The sequence below is a fragment of the Hippoglossus stenolepis genome, chromosome 1, assembly GCF_022539355.2.
Source record: "Hippoglossus stenolepis isolate QCI-W04-F060 chromosome 1, HSTE1.2, whole genome shotgun sequence".
Lineage (NCBI taxonomy): Eukaryota > Metazoa > Chordata > Actinopteri > Pleuronectiformes > Pleuronectidae > Hippoglossus > Hippoglossus stenolepis.
In genome coordinates, this window is record NC_061483.1 from 1,548,219 (window position 1) to 1,566,458 (window position 18,240).

At 45.4% G+C, this 18,240-nt stretch overlaps 1 protein-coding gene across 6 annotated transcripts in view; it reads right to left on the reverse strand.

Annotated features, from left to right (window-relative positions):
• The window catches only part of vps13c (vacuolar protein sorting 13 homolog C), a 35,863-nt gene that overhangs the window by 2,075 nt on the left and 15,548 nt on the right, over positions 1-18,240 (reverse strand). For 3 of the 6 annotated variants that reach the window (XM_035184535.2, XM_035184447.2, XM_035184358.2), the window contains 47 exons: positions 17,874-17,982; positions 17,652-17,782; positions 17,376-17,532; positions 17,219-17,298; positions 17,069-17,128; positions 16,779-16,932; positions 16,332-16,451; positions 16,138-16,241; positions 15,861-16,028; positions 15,171-15,475; positions 14,936-15,083; positions 14,377-14,518; positions 14,159-14,277; positions 13,892-14,058; positions 13,248-13,501; positions 12,914-13,140; positions 12,662-12,754; positions 12,320-12,550; positions 12,098-12,229; positions 11,916-12,005; positions 11,328-11,483; positions 10,902-11,166; positions 10,661-10,821; positions 10,461-10,582; positions 10,012-10,309; positions 9,538-9,927; positions 9,203-9,307; positions 8,906-9,058; positions 8,435-8,560; positions 8,210-8,343; positions 7,500-7,626; positions 7,165-7,400; positions 6,933-7,077; positions 6,434-6,574; positions 6,238-6,319; positions 5,769-5,838; positions 5,396-5,507; positions 5,207-5,320; positions 4,859-4,989; positions 4,536-4,617; positions 4,254-4,367; positions 3,984-4,059; positions 3,551-3,714; positions 3,420-3,465; positions 3,046-3,169; positions 1,684-1,695; positions 1,097-1,211 (listed from right to left, as the gene is read on the reverse strand). In XM_035184535.2, coding sequence (XP_035040426.2) covers positions 1,097-1,211; positions 1,684-1,695; positions 3,046-3,169; positions 3,420-3,465; positions 3,551-3,714; positions 3,984-4,059; positions 4,254-4,367; positions 4,536-4,617; positions 4,859-4,989; positions 5,207-5,320; positions 5,396-5,507; positions 5,769-5,838; positions 6,238-6,319; positions 6,434-6,574; positions 6,933-7,077; positions 7,165-7,400; positions 7,500-7,626; positions 8,210-8,343; positions 8,435-8,560; positions 8,906-9,058; positions 9,203-9,307; positions 9,538-9,927; positions 10,012-10,309; positions 10,461-10,582; positions 10,661-10,821; positions 10,902-11,166; positions 11,328-11,483; positions 11,916-12,005; positions 12,098-12,229; positions 12,320-12,550; positions 12,662-12,754; positions 12,914-13,140; positions 13,248-13,501; positions 13,892-14,058; positions 14,159-14,277; positions 14,377-14,518; positions 14,936-15,083; positions 15,171-15,475; positions 15,861-16,028; positions 16,138-16,241; positions 16,332-16,451; positions 16,779-16,932; positions 17,069-17,128; positions 17,219-17,298; positions 17,376-17,532; positions 17,652-17,782; positions 17,874-17,982 — 6,792 coding nt within the window. The remainder of the gene's footprint in view (positions 1-1,096; positions 1,212-1,683; positions 1,696-3,045; positions 3,170-3,419; positions 3,466-3,550; positions 3,715-3,983; positions 4,060-4,253; positions 4,368-4,535; positions 4,618-4,858; positions 4,990-5,206; positions 5,321-5,395; positions 5,508-5,768; positions 5,839-6,237; positions 6,320-6,433; positions 6,575-6,932; positions 7,078-7,164; positions 7,401-7,499; positions 7,627-8,209; positions 8,344-8,434; positions 8,561-8,905; positions 9,059-9,202; positions 9,308-9,537; positions 9,928-10,011; positions 10,310-10,460; positions 10,583-10,660; positions 10,822-10,901; positions 11,167-11,327; positions 11,484-11,915; positions 12,006-12,097; positions 12,230-12,319; positions 12,551-12,661; positions 12,755-12,913; positions 13,141-13,247; positions 13,502-13,891; positions 14,059-14,158; positions 14,278-14,376; positions 14,519-14,935; positions 15,084-15,170; positions 15,476-15,860; positions 16,029-16,137; positions 16,242-16,331; positions 16,452-16,778; positions 16,933-17,068; positions 17,129-17,218; positions 17,299-17,375; positions 17,533-17,651; positions 17,783-17,873; positions 17,983-18,240) is intronic. The other 3 variants (XM_035184628.2, XM_035184714.2, XM_047342626.1) reach the window with 1 other exon arrangement.

Sequence of the window (18,240 nt, forward strand, 5' to 3'; positions counted from 1 at the left end):
AGTTTTATTACATCTGAGGTTTGAACAATAAGATTATATACACACACACACACACGCACGCGCGCACGCACACACACACGCACACACACACACTCCGAATCAGACAGAGTTTTAGTTTAACAGAAACAACAGTGTCAGAGGTCAGAGGTCATGCTGAAAAATATCAGACACAGACGAACACAACACAGAATTATTAACAATATATAGTATATAATATAATACAGATAATATAGTATATGATAAATTATTAAACAGTTTATACTATAACATTGTATTATAAAGTACATAATATAACATTATATAGTATATAACATGGTAATATTACATACTATATAATAAGATATATATTTGCAGGATGAATTTAAATCTGATGTTTATAAAAATATCACTGAGATCTACAGAAGAAACAACATTTATCACAAAGTTAAAATAATTCACACCGAGCTTCTATTTTCAATAAATTAATCATAAATTAACTAAAATATAATTTATAAATAAAAACAACAGTGAAACGTTTTGTCATAAACTGAGAGTAAAAACAGTTTGAGGTATGAGGAGAGATTAGTTTGAACATATTCAATGATTCATATTTATACAACAATATTTATAGATTAATTATCAGATCAGCAGAGTGAGAAATTAATCATATGATTAATAATGTTTAAAAACTCATTCACAATAAAGTTGCTCAATTCAAACCCTGTTCATTCCTCCTCTGGCTGCATGAGACACAAACACAAGAAGAAGAAGAAGAACGAGAAGGAGAAGAACGAGAAGGAGAAGAGGAAGAGGAAGAGGAAGAGGAAGAAGGAGAAGGAGAAGGAGAACGAGAACGAGAACGAGAAGAGGAAGAGGAAGAGGAAGAAGAAACTTCAGATTAGTAATAAATGAAAAATCATTCACACAGACAACGGCTGTGACTTAAAAAACAAACACGACGTTTAGATGTTGATATTATTATGATACTATACTATTTATAATAAATATTATACATATATATAATATTGTGACTCAGACAAACGTTTCACGACACAAGGTGACGGAGGCTGAGGACAGGAAGTGACATCATGTTGTAAGAAAGTGAAAGTGATCAAACCTGGAAAAGATCAAAGCCCTGAGACTCGGTCAGGTCGTAAGGTCGAATGATCCCGTCCTCCCGGATCAGACGCACCGGACGCAGTCTGGTCACTTCCTCTGTTGACTCTGCCACTCTGCGCACACACACACGCACACACACAAACACACACACACACACACACACACACACACACACACACACACACACAGGTCAGTTATGTGTTTTTAAAGCAGCTCACAACTTCACCTGTGAAACCGAGTCTTTCAAAAACCTGACGCTGGTTCAGTTTCTGTGTCTGAGTCACGTTGTGTGATTAAAACTGAGTTAATCAGATTGATTAATCTGACTCTGGATCATTCAGTAAATTAATCAGGTTAAAGAAACTGACTCAGGATCAGTGGGCGAGTTAATCAGGTTAAAGAAACTGACTCAGGATCAGTGGGCGAGTTAATCAGGTTAAAGAAACTGACTCAGGATCAGTGGGCGAGTTAATCAGGTTAAAGAAACTGACTCAGGATCAGTGGGCGAGTTAATCAGGTTCAACCTGACGCAGCCTCATAGATGCACATGATGCTCTTTAAGAATCGTCCGGTGTGATGTCTCACCTCTCTTGACCTCTACAGTGACGGCATGAAACATAACGATCGACAGGTTATAATGAGCTGACTGATGAGTCACATGACAGATGGATCACTGAGGCTGCTGGGAAATGTAGGAACACAGGCAGGTTGTCGAGCCGTCACACGTCAGTGTTTTCTGACTAAATACTAATTATACAAGTATTTCTTTGTGTGTATTAGTGTACAGACACTAAATTAATAATGATTAAACGTCTAAAACATTAATCATTATTTACGTATCATTAGTATTTAAATTATCTACATGTCTTTAAGTTCTTCTGTTTATTTACTGATATTATTTGTAACTACAAATATTTACATATGATTGTCCTTAATGTCTTTTATATGACGCATGCCTTCACACAAACATATATAGATTTAATATAAAGTATTTAAATGTTTTTGAATATTTTAACATTCGATTTAATTTCAAATATAAATTAATATTTGTAAATATTGACATGTTCTTTCATGTTGTCAAGTGCTTTGTAGAATTTAGTAGCCAAGCAGTTTCAAAAAACAAACAAACAAACAAACAAACAAACAAACACTGAGGCTGTTCGTGTTTCTCCAAATCATCAGTTTCAACCAAACTCAGCAGAACCATGTGATCAGTCAATCAGCCAATCAGCCAATCCCTGAGGAGGGGACAGGCAGTGCAGAGGGGATTCTGGGTAAGCTCATCAGGTGATGACTCATGATTATGAAAACGTATCACTGAATTAGCAGCTGATTGGTCGTTGGTTTGTGGAAAAACATGATTCAGGAAGTGAAGCGGGACGGCGACTCTCCTCAGAGGCGTGGCCTCCTGACTCATGATGCCGCAACAGGCTGGGGCGGGGCTTATAGTGGGCGGGGCTTGTGGCAGTGTTAGAAGGGGAAGTGACATGAGTCTGGAAACGATGGATGAAATTTATTTTGCGACACGATGCACAAACTCACCGTCCGTCCGCTGCACAACAACATGCAAACATTTAAAGATGTCGTTTAAAGCTCGTCTCCTTCAACTCGCCGCTCTTATCGGCCTCATCAGCCAATCAGAGTCAACGATGATATTCACAGAGCCGTTCCCAACCACAGGAGAATACTTTTTTTTTTTTATTTAAACGTTCACGACGTCAGACAAGCGGGAAGTGAAGGAGCTGAGCTTTAACACATTTCATGTAAAATACTCAAAACAAAAACCACAAGAAAACTCCGGAGAGAAACGACAAGAGACAGAAAACAGAAAATGTGAAAATTAGTGAACAGAAGAACAGAGACAACAAACGTTACGACGCACACAAACCTCACAGGAAGTTCATCAACGCAAAAAACGAAGCCACACAAACTGAAAGGCTGTCGTACCTCTGGATGCCCTGGAAGGTGCTGCTCGCCATGTCCACGATGCCGCCGGTCGGCCGAGCGACCACGCCCACCAAACCTTTACCGATTCCTTTAAAGAAGCCGGCGGCGCCCTCCTTCTTCGCCCCTGAAAGGTCACATGACACCACAGGAGGTCAGAGTTCAACCTGAGATCTGAGTCTCGTGATCATGACGAGAGGAAACTGATGTTTTCCATTAAAACAAGAAACAAAATTTACGTTTCCACAAAGTTTGTGTTAAAAGAAAATGTAAATGCTTGAGATCGTTTTCTTTTCTTTTTTCTTCTGGAACATCTTCAGTCTCTTCTGTAAATTTCATGAATTTAACTTCAGTGGTAGAATCAGAGAAACTTTTACCTTCCACAGGTTTGGTGACGATGCCTGTGAATCCACCCACGACTCCCTGCAGAGAGATCATTGGTTACTGTGTCTCATCGGCCAATGAGCTGTTGCCTGACGATGACATCACATCTGAACAAACTCATTACCTTCAACAGTCCTTTTCCTCCTTTAGCCAAACTCGCTCCGAAGTCCTTGGGCGGTCGGTTCATCTCCTCTCGCCGTTTCTGTTGATACTCTTTATCCATCGTGATGGCGGCCAGACCTTTACCCACCGAACCCGTGATCCTGGACACCATACCTGCAGCTCCCCCTGCAGGACGTGAGGAGACAGACAGCTGATGACAGGATATATCTGTATGCGATTAAGACTAAAAGTCGAGGAATCACAATCAGACGTTTTTTATTTCTCTTTATCGTGGTCATCGGACACGGAATCAGGTGACGTCACCGGACGCCACAGCAACATCAACACAGAGTCGTTTTCTCACGGGTGAAACGCTGAACAAAAACAGTGACTCCTCTTTTATATTTTCATTTTTCATTCAGTTTCATCAGTTTGGCAGATTTTCAGTTTCTTACCGACAGTGTGACCCAACAGGCTGCGAACGCCGATCACTAAACCTTCAGCAAACTCCTCTGGACCCTGAACGGCTCCCTGAGCAACACACAGGGTACACGTGATACAAAACAACATCAATAAAACAGACATCATTATTAATACATTTATTATTATCATGTAACTAGTTATCATATTCTGCTTCCATCGGTCTGATCACAGAAACATTTATCTTCTATTAAAACTGCAGGTTCTGTTTCTGTTTCAGATACAAGTTTCAGTCTCTACGTTACCTGGAACGGTTCGTAGAAGAAGGCCTCCACTCCCTCAGACAGACCTCGGATCAGTCCGAACGGATTTCCCAAGACGTCCAGACCCAGAACCAGAACGTACATCTGCCTCAGGAACTGCAGCCAGAGAGAAACAAGTTTCAAATAAGAGCTTTTCACACGTGTCACAGGCGGAAAGTTGATCCACAGAGACGCCGGCGGAGCGAGGAGGACGTGAAGAAGACTTCGGTAGAACCAGCAGAACATGTCGTCAGGTCTGGACAGACGAAGACGTAGGGACGTTACCTGTTCGGTGTAGTGTCGGACCACAGTCCACATCAGCTTCTCTCTGCGGTAGAACTGAAACTTCACCTCGAAGAACGCCAGTCTGTCAGGGAGAGACAACCAATCGGCCAAGAGCACATCAGACCAGACAGGAAGTCAGACATTTTCTTTCAGAAGCAACAAAACTAAAAGTTTGATCATTGCTATTATGTAACGTTGGATTCATTATTGCAACAACACAAAGATTCATGATTTTACATATTGACACGTAAAAGATTCCTGGATCAATACATCGACTGATCGACCTTCTGATATAAGACTGAAAACAAAAGAAAGCTTCTCACTTGAAGATGAGGTCGTCGACGTCCGTCAGCGAAGCTCCGAGACTTTTCAACAACAAGTTGAGAGACTGAACGGCGGCTGGCTCCTGAGAAACATCGTCACCGCTGGAGCCCAGAGACAGACTGAGATGAAGCTGCAACATAAACAAACAGGAAACTGAAATATAAACAAAAAACGACTGAAATAGATCAAATATATTAATACTGAGACGTTAACACCAACATGAATCAGTTCTGATTCATCACCGGTCATTGAAATCATCAGTTTTTTAAATAAAGTGAGAAACTTTTATTGATTCTGATCTGTAGAGAAAGTTTGACGGTAAAGAAGGAGAAGTGACGTCTCTTCACCTTGACGGGCGAGATGTGGAAATGTTCGAAGAAGCTCAGTCCCGACGTGTCGCTGAGCGAAGCCTCCATCAGCTCGGCCTGCAGCAGCTGCAGATCTCGGTCGATCAGCCGGGACTGAAACACAAACCCTCATGTTAACCTCTGTGTACTGTTCGTGTGTCAGGGAGTTGAACCGGCAACTTGCTCTACCTTCTGTTTGTTGGCCTGGGGGTCAGCAGCTGGAGCAAATACAGCCAAGATGGCTCCTAGGAAACCCTGATCCAGCTTCACTGCCATTTCCTGAACCAGAGCCATGAAATACCTGAAGAGCAGACATTAGAAATCTGTCAGATAATAATAATAATAATTAATATTACGATCAGCCTATTACTCATGATCAGCATTATTCATATCATTATCAAGTCGTCAGAGACAATTAGCGGTTCAGTGTATTCATAACAACATTCAGAATGGAGGAGCCGGGGATCGAACCACCGACCCTGAGGTCAGTGGACGACCCGCTTGACCTCCAGAACGGTGATGAAATAATAAACATTACACATTAAACCTGCTGGACACTCACTTGAACTGCATGACGTTACTGTGCTGGTTGAACCTGGTGATGATGGACACGTCAATGAACGGCTTCGGTTCTGAGACGAGAGGATAGAGAGACTCATAACTCTGACCTCTGACCCCTGACCTCTGACCTCTGACCTCACACGGTCACAACAGACTCAGACCAAACTGAACAAGACATCTGATTATTATTCTGTTTGATTCTTAAGTGAAACCTGATGATGAATATTGATGCTTCAGTTTAAACAAACTGATTTTGAGGATTTATTTGTTCGGTTCTAATTTAAAAAATCATTTTCATCAAACTGAATTAAAAGAAAACGTTTTAAATATGACAAAGGATGATCTGGACTTTTTATCTGAAAGTTGTTTGATGTTAAATCTGTAACTTTTTTGTGATAATCTCTATATGTCTAAAATAATAATCTGAGTTTACAATCTGATAATAATCTGCAGAGTTGATGTTTACTCACCTGAATCAAGAGCGATGGATTTTGGAGGAGAAACTGGATGAAAGACGATCGGGAAGATCGCACCAGGAAGCTGGTTATCTACCTGCACACACAAACATGTCAGAATGTGTGTGTGTGTGTGTGTGTGTGTGTGTGTGTGTGTGTGTGTGTGTGTGTGTGTGTGTGTGTGTGTGTGTGTGTGTTGAATTGTGTGTACCTGTAACCAGTGCAGCTGGGCTCTCAGGCTGCGTTGATGCAGCGACTGTTTGAGCTCCACCTGGATCCCAGACAGGAAGTTCCTCCTCACCGGACAGGAAATCGGCTGACGCATCATCATGATGACGCCGCTGAGGTTCACCTGACAACAAGTGACATCACACCATCTCAGTCAGCTCATTGGACAAAAGACTGAACAAGTGTCTGTTACAGTCTGATCATAAACATCAGGAGAAGTTTCAGATCGAAATCACTTCCTCACATCAGAACTCTAAACTAAAGTACGTTAAAGGTTTAGACATATAGACAAATATATTAAACAATATTTATTGTTTACACTTTGAACTGGAGGGTTTTAAGTAAGTCATAAAAAAGAAATGCACTTTTCTAATGTAAATAAAAAAGGATGTATAGAGCAGAAGATGCTGAGCTGATTGACAGGACGCTAAACCAGGGTTGTAACGTTATAGTGATCTGTGATATACATGTTGACCTCTGACCTCCAGGTTGCTCTCCAGCTTGACCCAGCCTCCCTCGGTCTTTCTGCTCAGCTGACTCTGGTACGTTTTCTCCAGAAGGTTGATGTTTTTCTGACTGAACGGTTTCCAACGATTCTTCGGCTTCAACTCCCAAACAACGCCTGAGCTGTACGACAACAGAGGAGAGTCAACAACAACAAACACACAACTCAGTGGGTCTGTGCCACAAAACCAGTGATAAACCTGCTCGAACCTGGTGATGCCAATGTAAGCTATCTCCTGCTGACTGGTGTTGTTGATGAGAGACAGTCCGAGGTTCTGTAGCGACACTTTCACTTCCTGTTGAAATTGTTCCAGCTCCTCGGCCTGTCGAGCCTTCGTCACCACAGCAACGTCTTCGGTGAACAGCACCACCCGCTGACGTCCGTCCAGGAAGGACACCCAGTGGACCTGAGACAGGCTGTCGTAGGAGAACTGACCCACATCGTCCTGAGGAACCAAATAATATATAAATACTGACGTTTCGGTCACTGGTTAAAATATAAATACTTTAAAATACTGATGAGTGAGTGTTGGTGCGATTCAGACCTTCAGCAGGTCCAGTTCTCCTGAATGCTCCATGCAGCTCCAGCTGAGGGTTCGGACGCCCGCCGGGTCGTCCCACACAAACCGCCGCGCCTGACCCGGTTTCAGCTCATGAACCACCTTCGAGCCGCTGAGGAAGAGAAAGGTGGTAGTTAGATTCCCGTCAAAGAGACATTTTCAAAGAAATCCCAGAATTTCTGCAGAATGAAATGTGAGTCGCTCAAAAAGCTGACGTCATCAACGATTCACCTCAGGTGACGTTCTTTGTTTTTAATAATGTTCCGGTGTCGTGGAGTAAAATCATGACCTGCATCATCTTTAAGTCGACAACATTATGAATATTATTTGACTTGTGACCTGAATATTGTGGCTGAGACCTGAACTTACACTGATGTGATGAAGTGATGACGGACGACTCACATACAACTTAAATAACCTTGTGTTAGTGCCTGAGTGTGAGGTTACGACCTTCTGCTCCGAACTGCACAAACAGTCTCGGGTTCTGAAGGTTCTGAAGTTCTGAACGTGACGTAATGAATGAAGCTGACACCAGAACACCTGAGGCCACAGGTGAGTGATCAGTTGTATCCATGACGACAGGAGGACATGAGGAGTTTCAGTTGTTCTCAGAGAGGACGTCATACGCAGCGAGGCTACGTGGTGTGTGTGTGTGTGTGTGTGTGTGTGTGTGTGTGTGTGTGTTGACCTCTGACCTCTGTCTGAAGCTGATGGTGACCCAGGGTGTGTGGTTGATCATCAGGGCAGGAGCAGCTCCATCATAATAATCAGTGAAGCTTATGACGGTTGAGTGATCGGAGATGTTGACTTCCACGATGATTCCACCACACTGAAAAAAAAAAACCCACACACACATATATATATATAAAACTGACCACTGAGGAGAAATCGACTGCTGTGATTGGTTCAGGGGAACTGACCATGTCCAGGCTCATCAGCGTGCCACTGTCCTGTCGGTTGAAGAAGAAAAACTTGGAGGATGATTCAGATCCGACCACACGGACGCACAACTTCCCCAAGGGGTCCTGCGGCCACAGAGGGAGGCACTGCAACACAACAACACAATACAACCTATAACTCATCTGATTGGTCAGTAGTTGAGCTGTTGATGCTCAGAGAAGCAGTGTCAGTTTAACCTGAAGTTAAACTTGAAGTTACCATGGTAACCTCAGATCCTGCTTCATGGTTCCGGCCTCCGACTGTCAGGTCAGTTTGTTTGATAGCTTTAAAAACTACAGTACCCATGATCCTCAGCAGATGTTACCATGGAGACATGAGAGCTATGACGTCAGAGTCGTGTCATATTGAAAACTAAACTAAATGAATCCACATTCCTCTGACGCAGCTCTGTGATTGGACGGTTCTCTGGTTGTTATGTGAGACTGACTCACCTCTGTGGTGGAGATGTAGTGCCACCTGGTGGACGTGGGGCGGACCTCGCCCACTTCCAGCTCATAAGAAGATTTGTTGACGAGTGTGAAGAACGGACTCATGGTGACGATCCTCGTCAGGTTGAAGCTGCTCAGCTGGATACTGACGCCCACCTGACACACGGTAACCAATCAGTAACCAGCACTAGTAACCAGGATCACTAACTAATCAGTAACCAGCACTAGTGACTAAGAGACAAAGACAAATCCTGGTTTTTCATTGATTATAAATACAGGACAAGTTTAAACAGAAGTTACCAGAAAGTCCATGTTGTTGTCAGGACAACGAACACAACCGTAACTTCCAACGGTGTCGAGAGAGAAGCCGTCAGACCAGGAGCTGGTGGAGACGGAGAGCTGCAGCTGCAACAGACAACACAAACACAAAATAAACCAAGGAGCTGAACGCCCACGTGTTGGTGTGTGAGACCTGAACCAGAGTCAGATTCAAATATATTATTCTCGTTTGAGTATTAATTAAAGTACAAAAGTATTGATCATGTAATTGTTATAGTTGTTTACTGAGCACAAGTAGAGAAGAGTCTGATGAAATGTTCAGGGTTCGTCCTCTGAGGAGCAGGAACCTGTCTCACCTTGCTCTTACTGAACACAGTTTTCTTCCTGAAGGAGAACAGGACGATGTCTCTGAAGTCCGCCGGGTGTTTGACGCTGACGTCCTCGGCTCTGTACTGCAGCACGCGAGATGTCTTGTTGATGATCCAGTACGGGCTGAAGAGCGACAGCAGCAGCTGGCTCGTGGTCCTCGTCACGTGAACGCTCACGTCCACCGTCAGGCTGCTGTCCGAGTCGCAGGTGAGACTGAGGGTGAAGAACTCCGGCATGTCTTGCCTGATGCGGACGTGTCCGTGCCAGTCGCGACCCTGATACCTCGTCAGCACCAGAGACATGATCTCACCTGCGACACGAGCGTTCAGAAGGTCCGACGTGCCGCCTTCCTGAAGCTTGTACGAGTCCGCTGAGCTCTGAGAAGAAAGATCCGATTAAATCAGATTAGACCAGATTGTATAAAATCAAACCACATCAGAACCAGGAGGAAGCTATCGTACCTCCATCATGTAGTGGACTGTGTAGGGCAGCAGGTTGCGTAGCGTGACCACAGGGTGGAGGTGGATGATGTAGGCAGGGTCCCAGTCCTCTTCTCCGTTGCTGGCGATGTGTCGTAGGTCGTCTGGGACGGCCAGCGTGCAGACCATCAGCGGCAGCAGGCTGCGGTCAGTCGCAGGACACTGCAGCAATGAACGCACCTCTGAGCTGCGGTGCACCTGCTCCTTCCAGGAAACGCAGGTGGAGGACGGACCGTACTGTCCATCGAGTGGACCCGCTGGACGGACAAACAGCTGACACCTGGAGGACAGACGGAGGTTAAAACACCAGCGCTGCAGCCAAACTCAAACTTTTCTTTCTCATGTTCAAACAAAACAGAAGCGATGTCGACGTCCCAGTAAACATAGATGAAAATCGCTCCTCTGTGTAACTGAGTGCAGTGTGGTGCTACCTGTATGTTTCCAAGGCGACGTGAAACTCTGTCCCCGGCTCGGCCTGTCCGACGCTCTCCAGGCTGCGTGACGTGGGACAGTACCTCAGGACGGTGAATGGCACAGAGAAGTGATTTTTTATCTGAAAATACAAACAGTGTAAAAAAGTTGTGCTGCTGCTGAGACGCTCTGGACTGTGATGAGAGTTTGTGATTCACACCTGCAGCGGCGAACGGATGGTGATGACCTTGTTGCCCTCGGCGGCGTCGATCTGCAGCAGCACAGAAACCGCCTCCTGCAGCATTGGACCACGGATGTTGTAGAGACGACGACCTGGTTTGTCCACGGCGACGTTGGCGATCTCGCTGTATCCGGTGGGAACTGCACAATCACAGACATTATTTCATACATGTAACAGAAACAAGAACCATGCGAGAGCAGGTCACGTGACGAGTTCTGACCTATGGTGAGGTTGAACAGGCAGCTCTCTTGACGCTGTAGCGCCGACAGTTTGCCTCGTGATGACGGATCGAACATGGAGTGCTCCAGGTCCATGCTCTGATCCACCGACAGCTCGTGAAGTTTTCCCTGTGATGATAATCCCACCAGCCTGAGGGTGGCGCTGTGCTGCACGATGAGAGGGATCCCCAGAGAGTTCCTGATGGTGAAGGGGGCCTTCTCTTTCAGATACGGGTCAAAGGTGGAGGCTGTGCCCTCAGAGAATGCCTGATCAATAATACAGCAGAGCTAAAGTTTACCTACAAATGAATTAAGTTAATCTACAAGTTGATCTATAACTTAATCTATAAATTAATGTACAGATTAAACTACACATTACACTGAACATGATATGATGTGATCGAGCATGTTATGTTGTGATGTGAGACCTTGGTGAGGTTGTGGAAGACGTTGAGGCTGCACTGAGACACGGTGATGTTCATTGTGTCTTTGGAGCAGATGTTAATCGCTGTTCGAGGTTCAGGAAGAATCACAAAGTCGTCTCCATGAATTGGACTCTTGTCCTGCAGCAGGTTGTTCTTCATCTTCAGAGACACAAACGGATCATCACAGATTATCACAGATTATCAGAGGTCATCACAGGTCATCACAGATTATCAGAGGTCATCACAGGTCATCACAGATTATCTGGTCTGTTTGATGTTAGGGTTAAATCAGGGGCCGTGTCACTCAGAGAATGAAACATGATGTAGTAGGTGATGAGTGGTATTTTAGTTCAGGAGGTTGTAATCCTCTCATGTTATGTCTGTATGTGTCAGAACATCTCAGCACACACAGTCGGTCCTGGTTCATCAGTTTGTTAATCTGTGAAATATTATCCTCTAACACTGATTCACCATCTGGACTCAGAAACATTATTCACTGGATTCACTGGAAACTCTAACCAGAGGCTTCACATGCAGATGATGATGTGTTGAACTGAAGCTGGACCAGAGAACTCTAACCGTCAGTTTTACCTCCAGCTCCAGGTTCCATCTTCGGCTGCCGCCGTCGACTCGTTCGATCAGAGGCTCCCACACGGCATGAATCTCATTAAAGTAGTTCACCTGCAGATACGACATGTGTCAACATTACAACATCAGTCATTGAAGGTGAGTTTGTTTCTGCTGTTGTTCCAACGTGAAGCAGCGGTTCTCACCTCCAGCGTCATGTTGGCTTTCAGCTGCAGCAGAGAAGACCAGTTTTTGGCCGATCCGCTGAAGGAGGACTCGGCCAGCAGCAGAGGGACGGTCTGATGACCCAAACCAGACTCGAGAGTCACCTGCACCACCTGCGGATCAAACACCACCTCGTCAACCATTAACAGTTCTGACTGAAGTTTCATGTTTTAACGGTTTGGAGGCGTTAGACGTCGTCGTACCTTGACCTCCGCGGCAAAGCTCTCGCCCTGGTTGCGTCCATCGTGCACGTTGAAGCTCTCGGTGACCTCGGTGGCCTGATCCACTCCCAGGAACCAATAGTTACAGTCATAGATGTTCATGACCGACCACAGGTCAGCGACTCCCGCCGCGTCTGGACTCTGCTCGTCAGGCTGCTTGGGCGTCATGGCGGCAGTTATCGTCATCACCGTGTTGATGATGAACGGAGAGATCTGAACGGAGAACGACACGCGGACGATGAGTTTCTTACTCTTTTTGTTTTCTATAACAAACTGGTGATGCTTTACAAAGACGTCTTAAAAACAGTAAATGGACGAACGCACCTTGACGATGACTTCCTCCACCGTCACAGAGCCGCTCAGCGGTTGGTTGGGGTGGGTTTTGGTTTCCAAGACAACAGAGCAGGGTTTCAACACCTATTGGACAGAGTGCGACAGACACGTCAACGAGCAGGTGAGGACGTGTTGATCATTTTGAACCAAATATAAAGTAACAACCACAACGAACCTTCCCTCTGTCAATCAGCAGTAATCGATATAAGTTTCAGTAACAACATCAGCGTGATGTGATCTTACGGTGGTGACGGCTTTGCCCTCCTCGTTTCGGATGAACGGACAAGCGAGGACTTTCAGCTCCCTCAGGTTTGTTTTCATGTTCTGGGTTCTGTCGCCTTCGGCCTGGAGGCTGAAGTCGCACTGAAACGAGGCCACCAGGGCGGGGGCGTCGGCCTTCATCAGGCTGGCAACAAACACCACCTCTGGGTCCACGACCACCGCCCGCAGACGAGTCCTGACCGCGGCGGCTGCAGAGGGACGAAGGTTTTAAAGCCGGGTGGAGATTTGTGGGTTGGTTTTGATTCTACTGTGGTTTTTCGTTCTACATCATTGAGTTTGCGTCTCTGGGTCTTACCGGTCTTGGCGTCGGCTCGGGGTTCTGCAGTCTGTCTCAGCGGCAGTCTGTCCCCTGGGGCTGAGGCGGTGGTCAGAGCTGAAGCCTGTGGCAGAGCCTGCAGGAAGAAATCTGCCACGGCCATGAGGAACTCAACGCTGACACACAGGTAGAGTTTCTGCAGAACAGCCACCACCTCCCGCTCTGCGGCGCTCTGACGATACGTCACGTCGATCATGGTCTCTGAGCTCCTCTCGTCTCTCCGTCTGACCATGCTGCGAACAATATATAAATATATCAACAAGCAGAGATGTGATCAATGTTTACACAATCATCGATTAAACACACTAACACAACTTCTAACTGTTTCCATGTGAGAATTATGAGATTTATTTAAATATTTTACAGTAAAATGACTTTCAGATGAGCAGCAGTGAAAAATAATTTTAAATGAGAAATTTTCTAAAACACAAACAGTGAGTGAATAATAACAGAAAAGGAAAAAGGTTGAGTTTACTCTCAATATAAATGTTAATATTACACATGAAAGAACTTTATTTACATAGTAACTAATAGTATATTAGTTATCAAAGGTTAAAAAACAATACATTTACATCTAAAAATACATTTAGATACAAATGAGTTGAATAGGTCACATGATTTACCGTGACGTCACCCTCTCCATACCGGTCCTCAGGTCGTCCAGCGTGCAGTCCGTCAGGACCGTGGTCACCTCCATGCTGCCGCTGGCAAACATCCTCCCTGACGTCTTCAGTAACCGGAGGGTGAACTCGCCCAGTCTGAGGTTCTCCAGGTGCTGGAGCTGGAGAGGCTGCAGGGAACAGGAACAACCATCACACACCTGATCCTGGACCAGCTGATCATGACCCAGTCTTACAGAACTCTGCTGAGCTGTTGTGTCTGTGACGGACCTGTTGTGGGTCGTCACTGTACAGAACCAGACCAAGAGACTCGATGTTGAACTGGAACTTGACGGACTCCAGAGCTTCATCCTCTTCTTCACTCCTGCTCACACTCGACTTCACAACATCTGCAGACATGAAGGACGGATCAGGATGAGGGGTCCAGAGACGACAGGAACAGAAACACTGTTTATCCAAATGTCTGTAAATATTATCTGTCCTCAGACCTGCAGGGGGCGTCCCTGCTGTTCGGACAGGCAGACTGATCTCCTCCTGTTTTGGGGCGGTAGGCTGCAGACTCCCAGCCTCTCCCAGATTCTCCATCAGGATCCGAAGCAGCACCTTCAGGTCCTCCTGACATAGCTCCACCTGCAGGCCAAGTAGAGACACTGCAGTTATTAACATCCACGAACAGAAGCTGAGACCTGCAGTCACTGCAGCTGCTTTCAGACCTGAACTGAAGTTAAGACTAAGCACAAAGACGGAGCTGCTGGTCCAATCCAAACCTACGTCCAGACGACTACAGACAATGTGGTCCGATCACTACAGACACTAACTCTTCACTACAGGAGACGACTCTTCAGAAACAACTGTACCTTCACTGGTTCACATGTCGACTGGATGTAAAACAAGAGCATGTGATTCTGTGTTAGTTCATGTGTTTCTTTACGACGTCTGCAGAGAATTAAACTGTGTGAAGCATCAGAACAACTTTATAACATCTCCAAGGAAAAATCTGAACAGATATATTTATCATCATTCAGATGTTTTTATGGGAAAAACAACCATCATGGGCTTCAAGTCTCCGTCGATCTCCACAGCCGCCATCTTCTTGTACCAGGAAGCAGAGAGGTTCCTCTTGATGTTCAGGTGCAGGTTGACGGGTTCCAGCAGCTCAATGCTGGGTCGATCGGACTCCAGGTCCAAACAGGTCCTGGAGGAAACAGGAAAAGAGTCTTTATGAAAATATGTGACTGAAACAATGTGGACGCCTTTATTCTTTCTTCTCTGTTCAACTGACCTCGACAGTTTGAGCTGCGTCAGCTCGACGTCCATGTTGTCGACGACCGCCGGCAGCGGACACCCGTCCACAGGAAGCAGAGAGAAGCTGTTACCCACCGTGATCAGACCCAGGTCCATCACCAGTGCATTCTGGGAGGTGGAGGACTGGGGGACGACGATGAGCGGCGCCTTCAGCTTGACGTCCATCGACAGGCGGAAACTCTTCTTAGCAAAGTCTCGAACACTGGAAGCCGCCTTCTCCGCCGCCTGAGCCGTGGCGGCGCTCAGAGCTTCTTTCGCCGTCTGGAAGTTGCTGCTGAAATTCTGAAAGGAATAAAAGATAAAATGTTTTATCGAGAAAATAATGAATTACAATCAATTCAATGTATTTTTACTTAAACGTTAAATCAACATTAGGCACAATATGACTGAGATTAAATTCTAATAATTAAAACATAATAATTAGATTAGATTTTGATATTTTTTTACTTTATGAAATTATTTAAACAAATTGATTATGTTTTTATTTATCTATAAAACTGATCCAAGACGATGAATCTTTTTAGAAAAACTTTACGCTCATGTTTTAAATATCAGTCGATCTTTGACTGTTTCTCTTGAAAAGATTATTATTATTAATTTAAAACACAGAAAGTTTCATCTGATCCAGTGAAACTATATTTTCTTTCGGTGTTGGAGTGAAACTCACCAGCAGAGACATGAAGAACTTGTGCAGATAAACCACCTGGATGCAGCCGACGTTCAGCTTCACTTTGCCGTCAGTTTGAGACGTGTCGGCGTAACCGGCGCCCTCGGTGGCGTTCGGAGTCAGACTCATGGAGAAGCTGAAGACTTCGTCCCCCACTATGGAGACAGCCTGAAGGACAGAGGGTCAAAGTTCAACAAGCAGCATCCACAGAGTCTCCAGAGTCTCCCAGTGTTAGGGGCTTATTAATATTATTATCGATATGAATCTCCGATGTGACCTTGCTGTGGATGGTTTGAGAATCGACGTCGAGGACGACAACGTCTCGGAGTCGAGCTGAAATAATCGTCTGTGCTCCTTGTTTCAATAAAGATCCGTGAACACCTGAAGATTAAAGAAAACACATCTGTTAAACTTAAGTTGACCAATTGAAATCATGAAAATAACAATAAAAACTCAGATGTGGTTCTCTACCCTGGATCTTGATGTCGGCCATGTTGCAGCTCTGGTCACACACGAGCACATTGAAGGCACCCAGTGACATCATCACCTTCAGGTCGATGACATCACTGTCTGAAGGTGACATCGTGGCAGCTGACAGAAAACACAACGACTCGTTAGTTAGTTCAGGAAACAAATCTGGTGAAGTCGAGAGGTACTGGATGAATCCATGCTGCGTGTAGATCTACTATGAAGAAAGATTTTACTCATTTAAAAACAATTTAATCATTTTGTGTTGATATTGTGGCCACAAACAAATCAGCGTATGGAAACCGAGAAAAGTGCAAATCTGTCTGATTCAACATGAAACTGCAGAGGTCAGAGGTCGTCTGCTGAGAAGGAGGTCCCTCACAATACCAGGTGAGCATGAGGTCACAGTGTGTGTGTGTGTGTGTGTGTGTGTGTGTGTGTGGTACTGACTGGACTTGGCAGAAGGCGTCTTTTCGTCTGTCTTTTGTTTGACGTCTTTGTCAGAGGACGTCATGCCGTCAGACATCAGAGCAGTGGACAGGAAGTCGATGGTAGAGAGCAGAGCCTCAGTGTGAAGCAGGACGTTTAGAGAGGTGAAGGTCACCTGGAGAATCAGAGACACAGTTATACACATTTAAATACACACACACACACACACACAGTCAGCGTGTCATTGTGTGTGTCTGTGTGTGTCAGCATGTATCTGAGTGTCAGTGATTGTGTGTGTGCGTTCAGCTCACATTCATCATCTGCTCCGTGTTCTTGTAGTTGGTGGAGAAGTTTGGTGCAGAACGATCGGCCTGAGAAAACACACACAGGTCAAAGGTCAAAACCAATGATGTCAGATCTCTGATTCTGATCATGTGATCACACCTGTCTGACGTCCTCACCTTGAAGTACTGCACTTTGAGCAGCTCAGCTCCAGACTCCACAGACGAGCTGACGAGACACAGCGGCTCGCCGCTCGAGTCTGAAACGAGAGGAGAGAATGTGATGAACGCCTGCGTTACCATAGAAACACTACAGGACGTCACAGAAGGCTCTGACCTTTGAACTCCAGGCACTTCATGGTGATCTTCTTGATGTACGTTGTGGCACACATGTCGTACTTCCTGACTTTGGTGTCGATGCCCAGCTGAGCGACGTGAAGGACGAGGAACGGCGTCTCCGTCTTCTCTCTGGGCTTCTTCAGGGTCAACAGCACCTGGAGAACATGGACGACCGGAGAGCAGCTTCAGAACCTGGTGACTTTAAACTTTCCTCCTGAGGTCGTTCTCAGGTTCTTTCAGCACAGAGATGTTCTGTCAGTCGCAGATCTCATACCTCTTTGATTTCAAAGTTCAGCAGGACGTTGATGATGTTTTCAGTCGGAGCTCCAATGGTGGGCGGGATCACAGCAGATCCCACCTGTGGTGACATCACCTCCACCTGCTGCTCAGCAAGCGCCGCCTTCTCTGAGGAGACAGAGCACAGGGGTCAGCATCTGATTGGACGATATTCACCAGAGTCGGTTGCCCAGATTTCCCATAATGCACTCTGAGTCACCTTGAGCCACCCGACTTTTGACGTCCATGTCGTGCGCTTTACTTCCTTCACCGATGTTCTCAACCAGGATCTTCATCAGCACGCCGAGGTCTTCCTCACCCAGACTCATCTGAAACACAGACACAGTCGTCACAGATGAGTCATAACTGCTCTTTCATTGGTCAACGTTCAAGCTAACACAGTGATGAGTTAGCTTAGCATAAGAGCCTTGAGATAACGTAGGTTTTGATGTGATGTTTTACAAATACAGTTAAACTGAACGGATTCCCCTCACGGCCACAGTCACATGTGTGACATATACGATAGGCTGTTAGAAAGCAGATGTAAGACAAACGCTGTCGTCTCGTTCCCAAATCGTTTGACATCA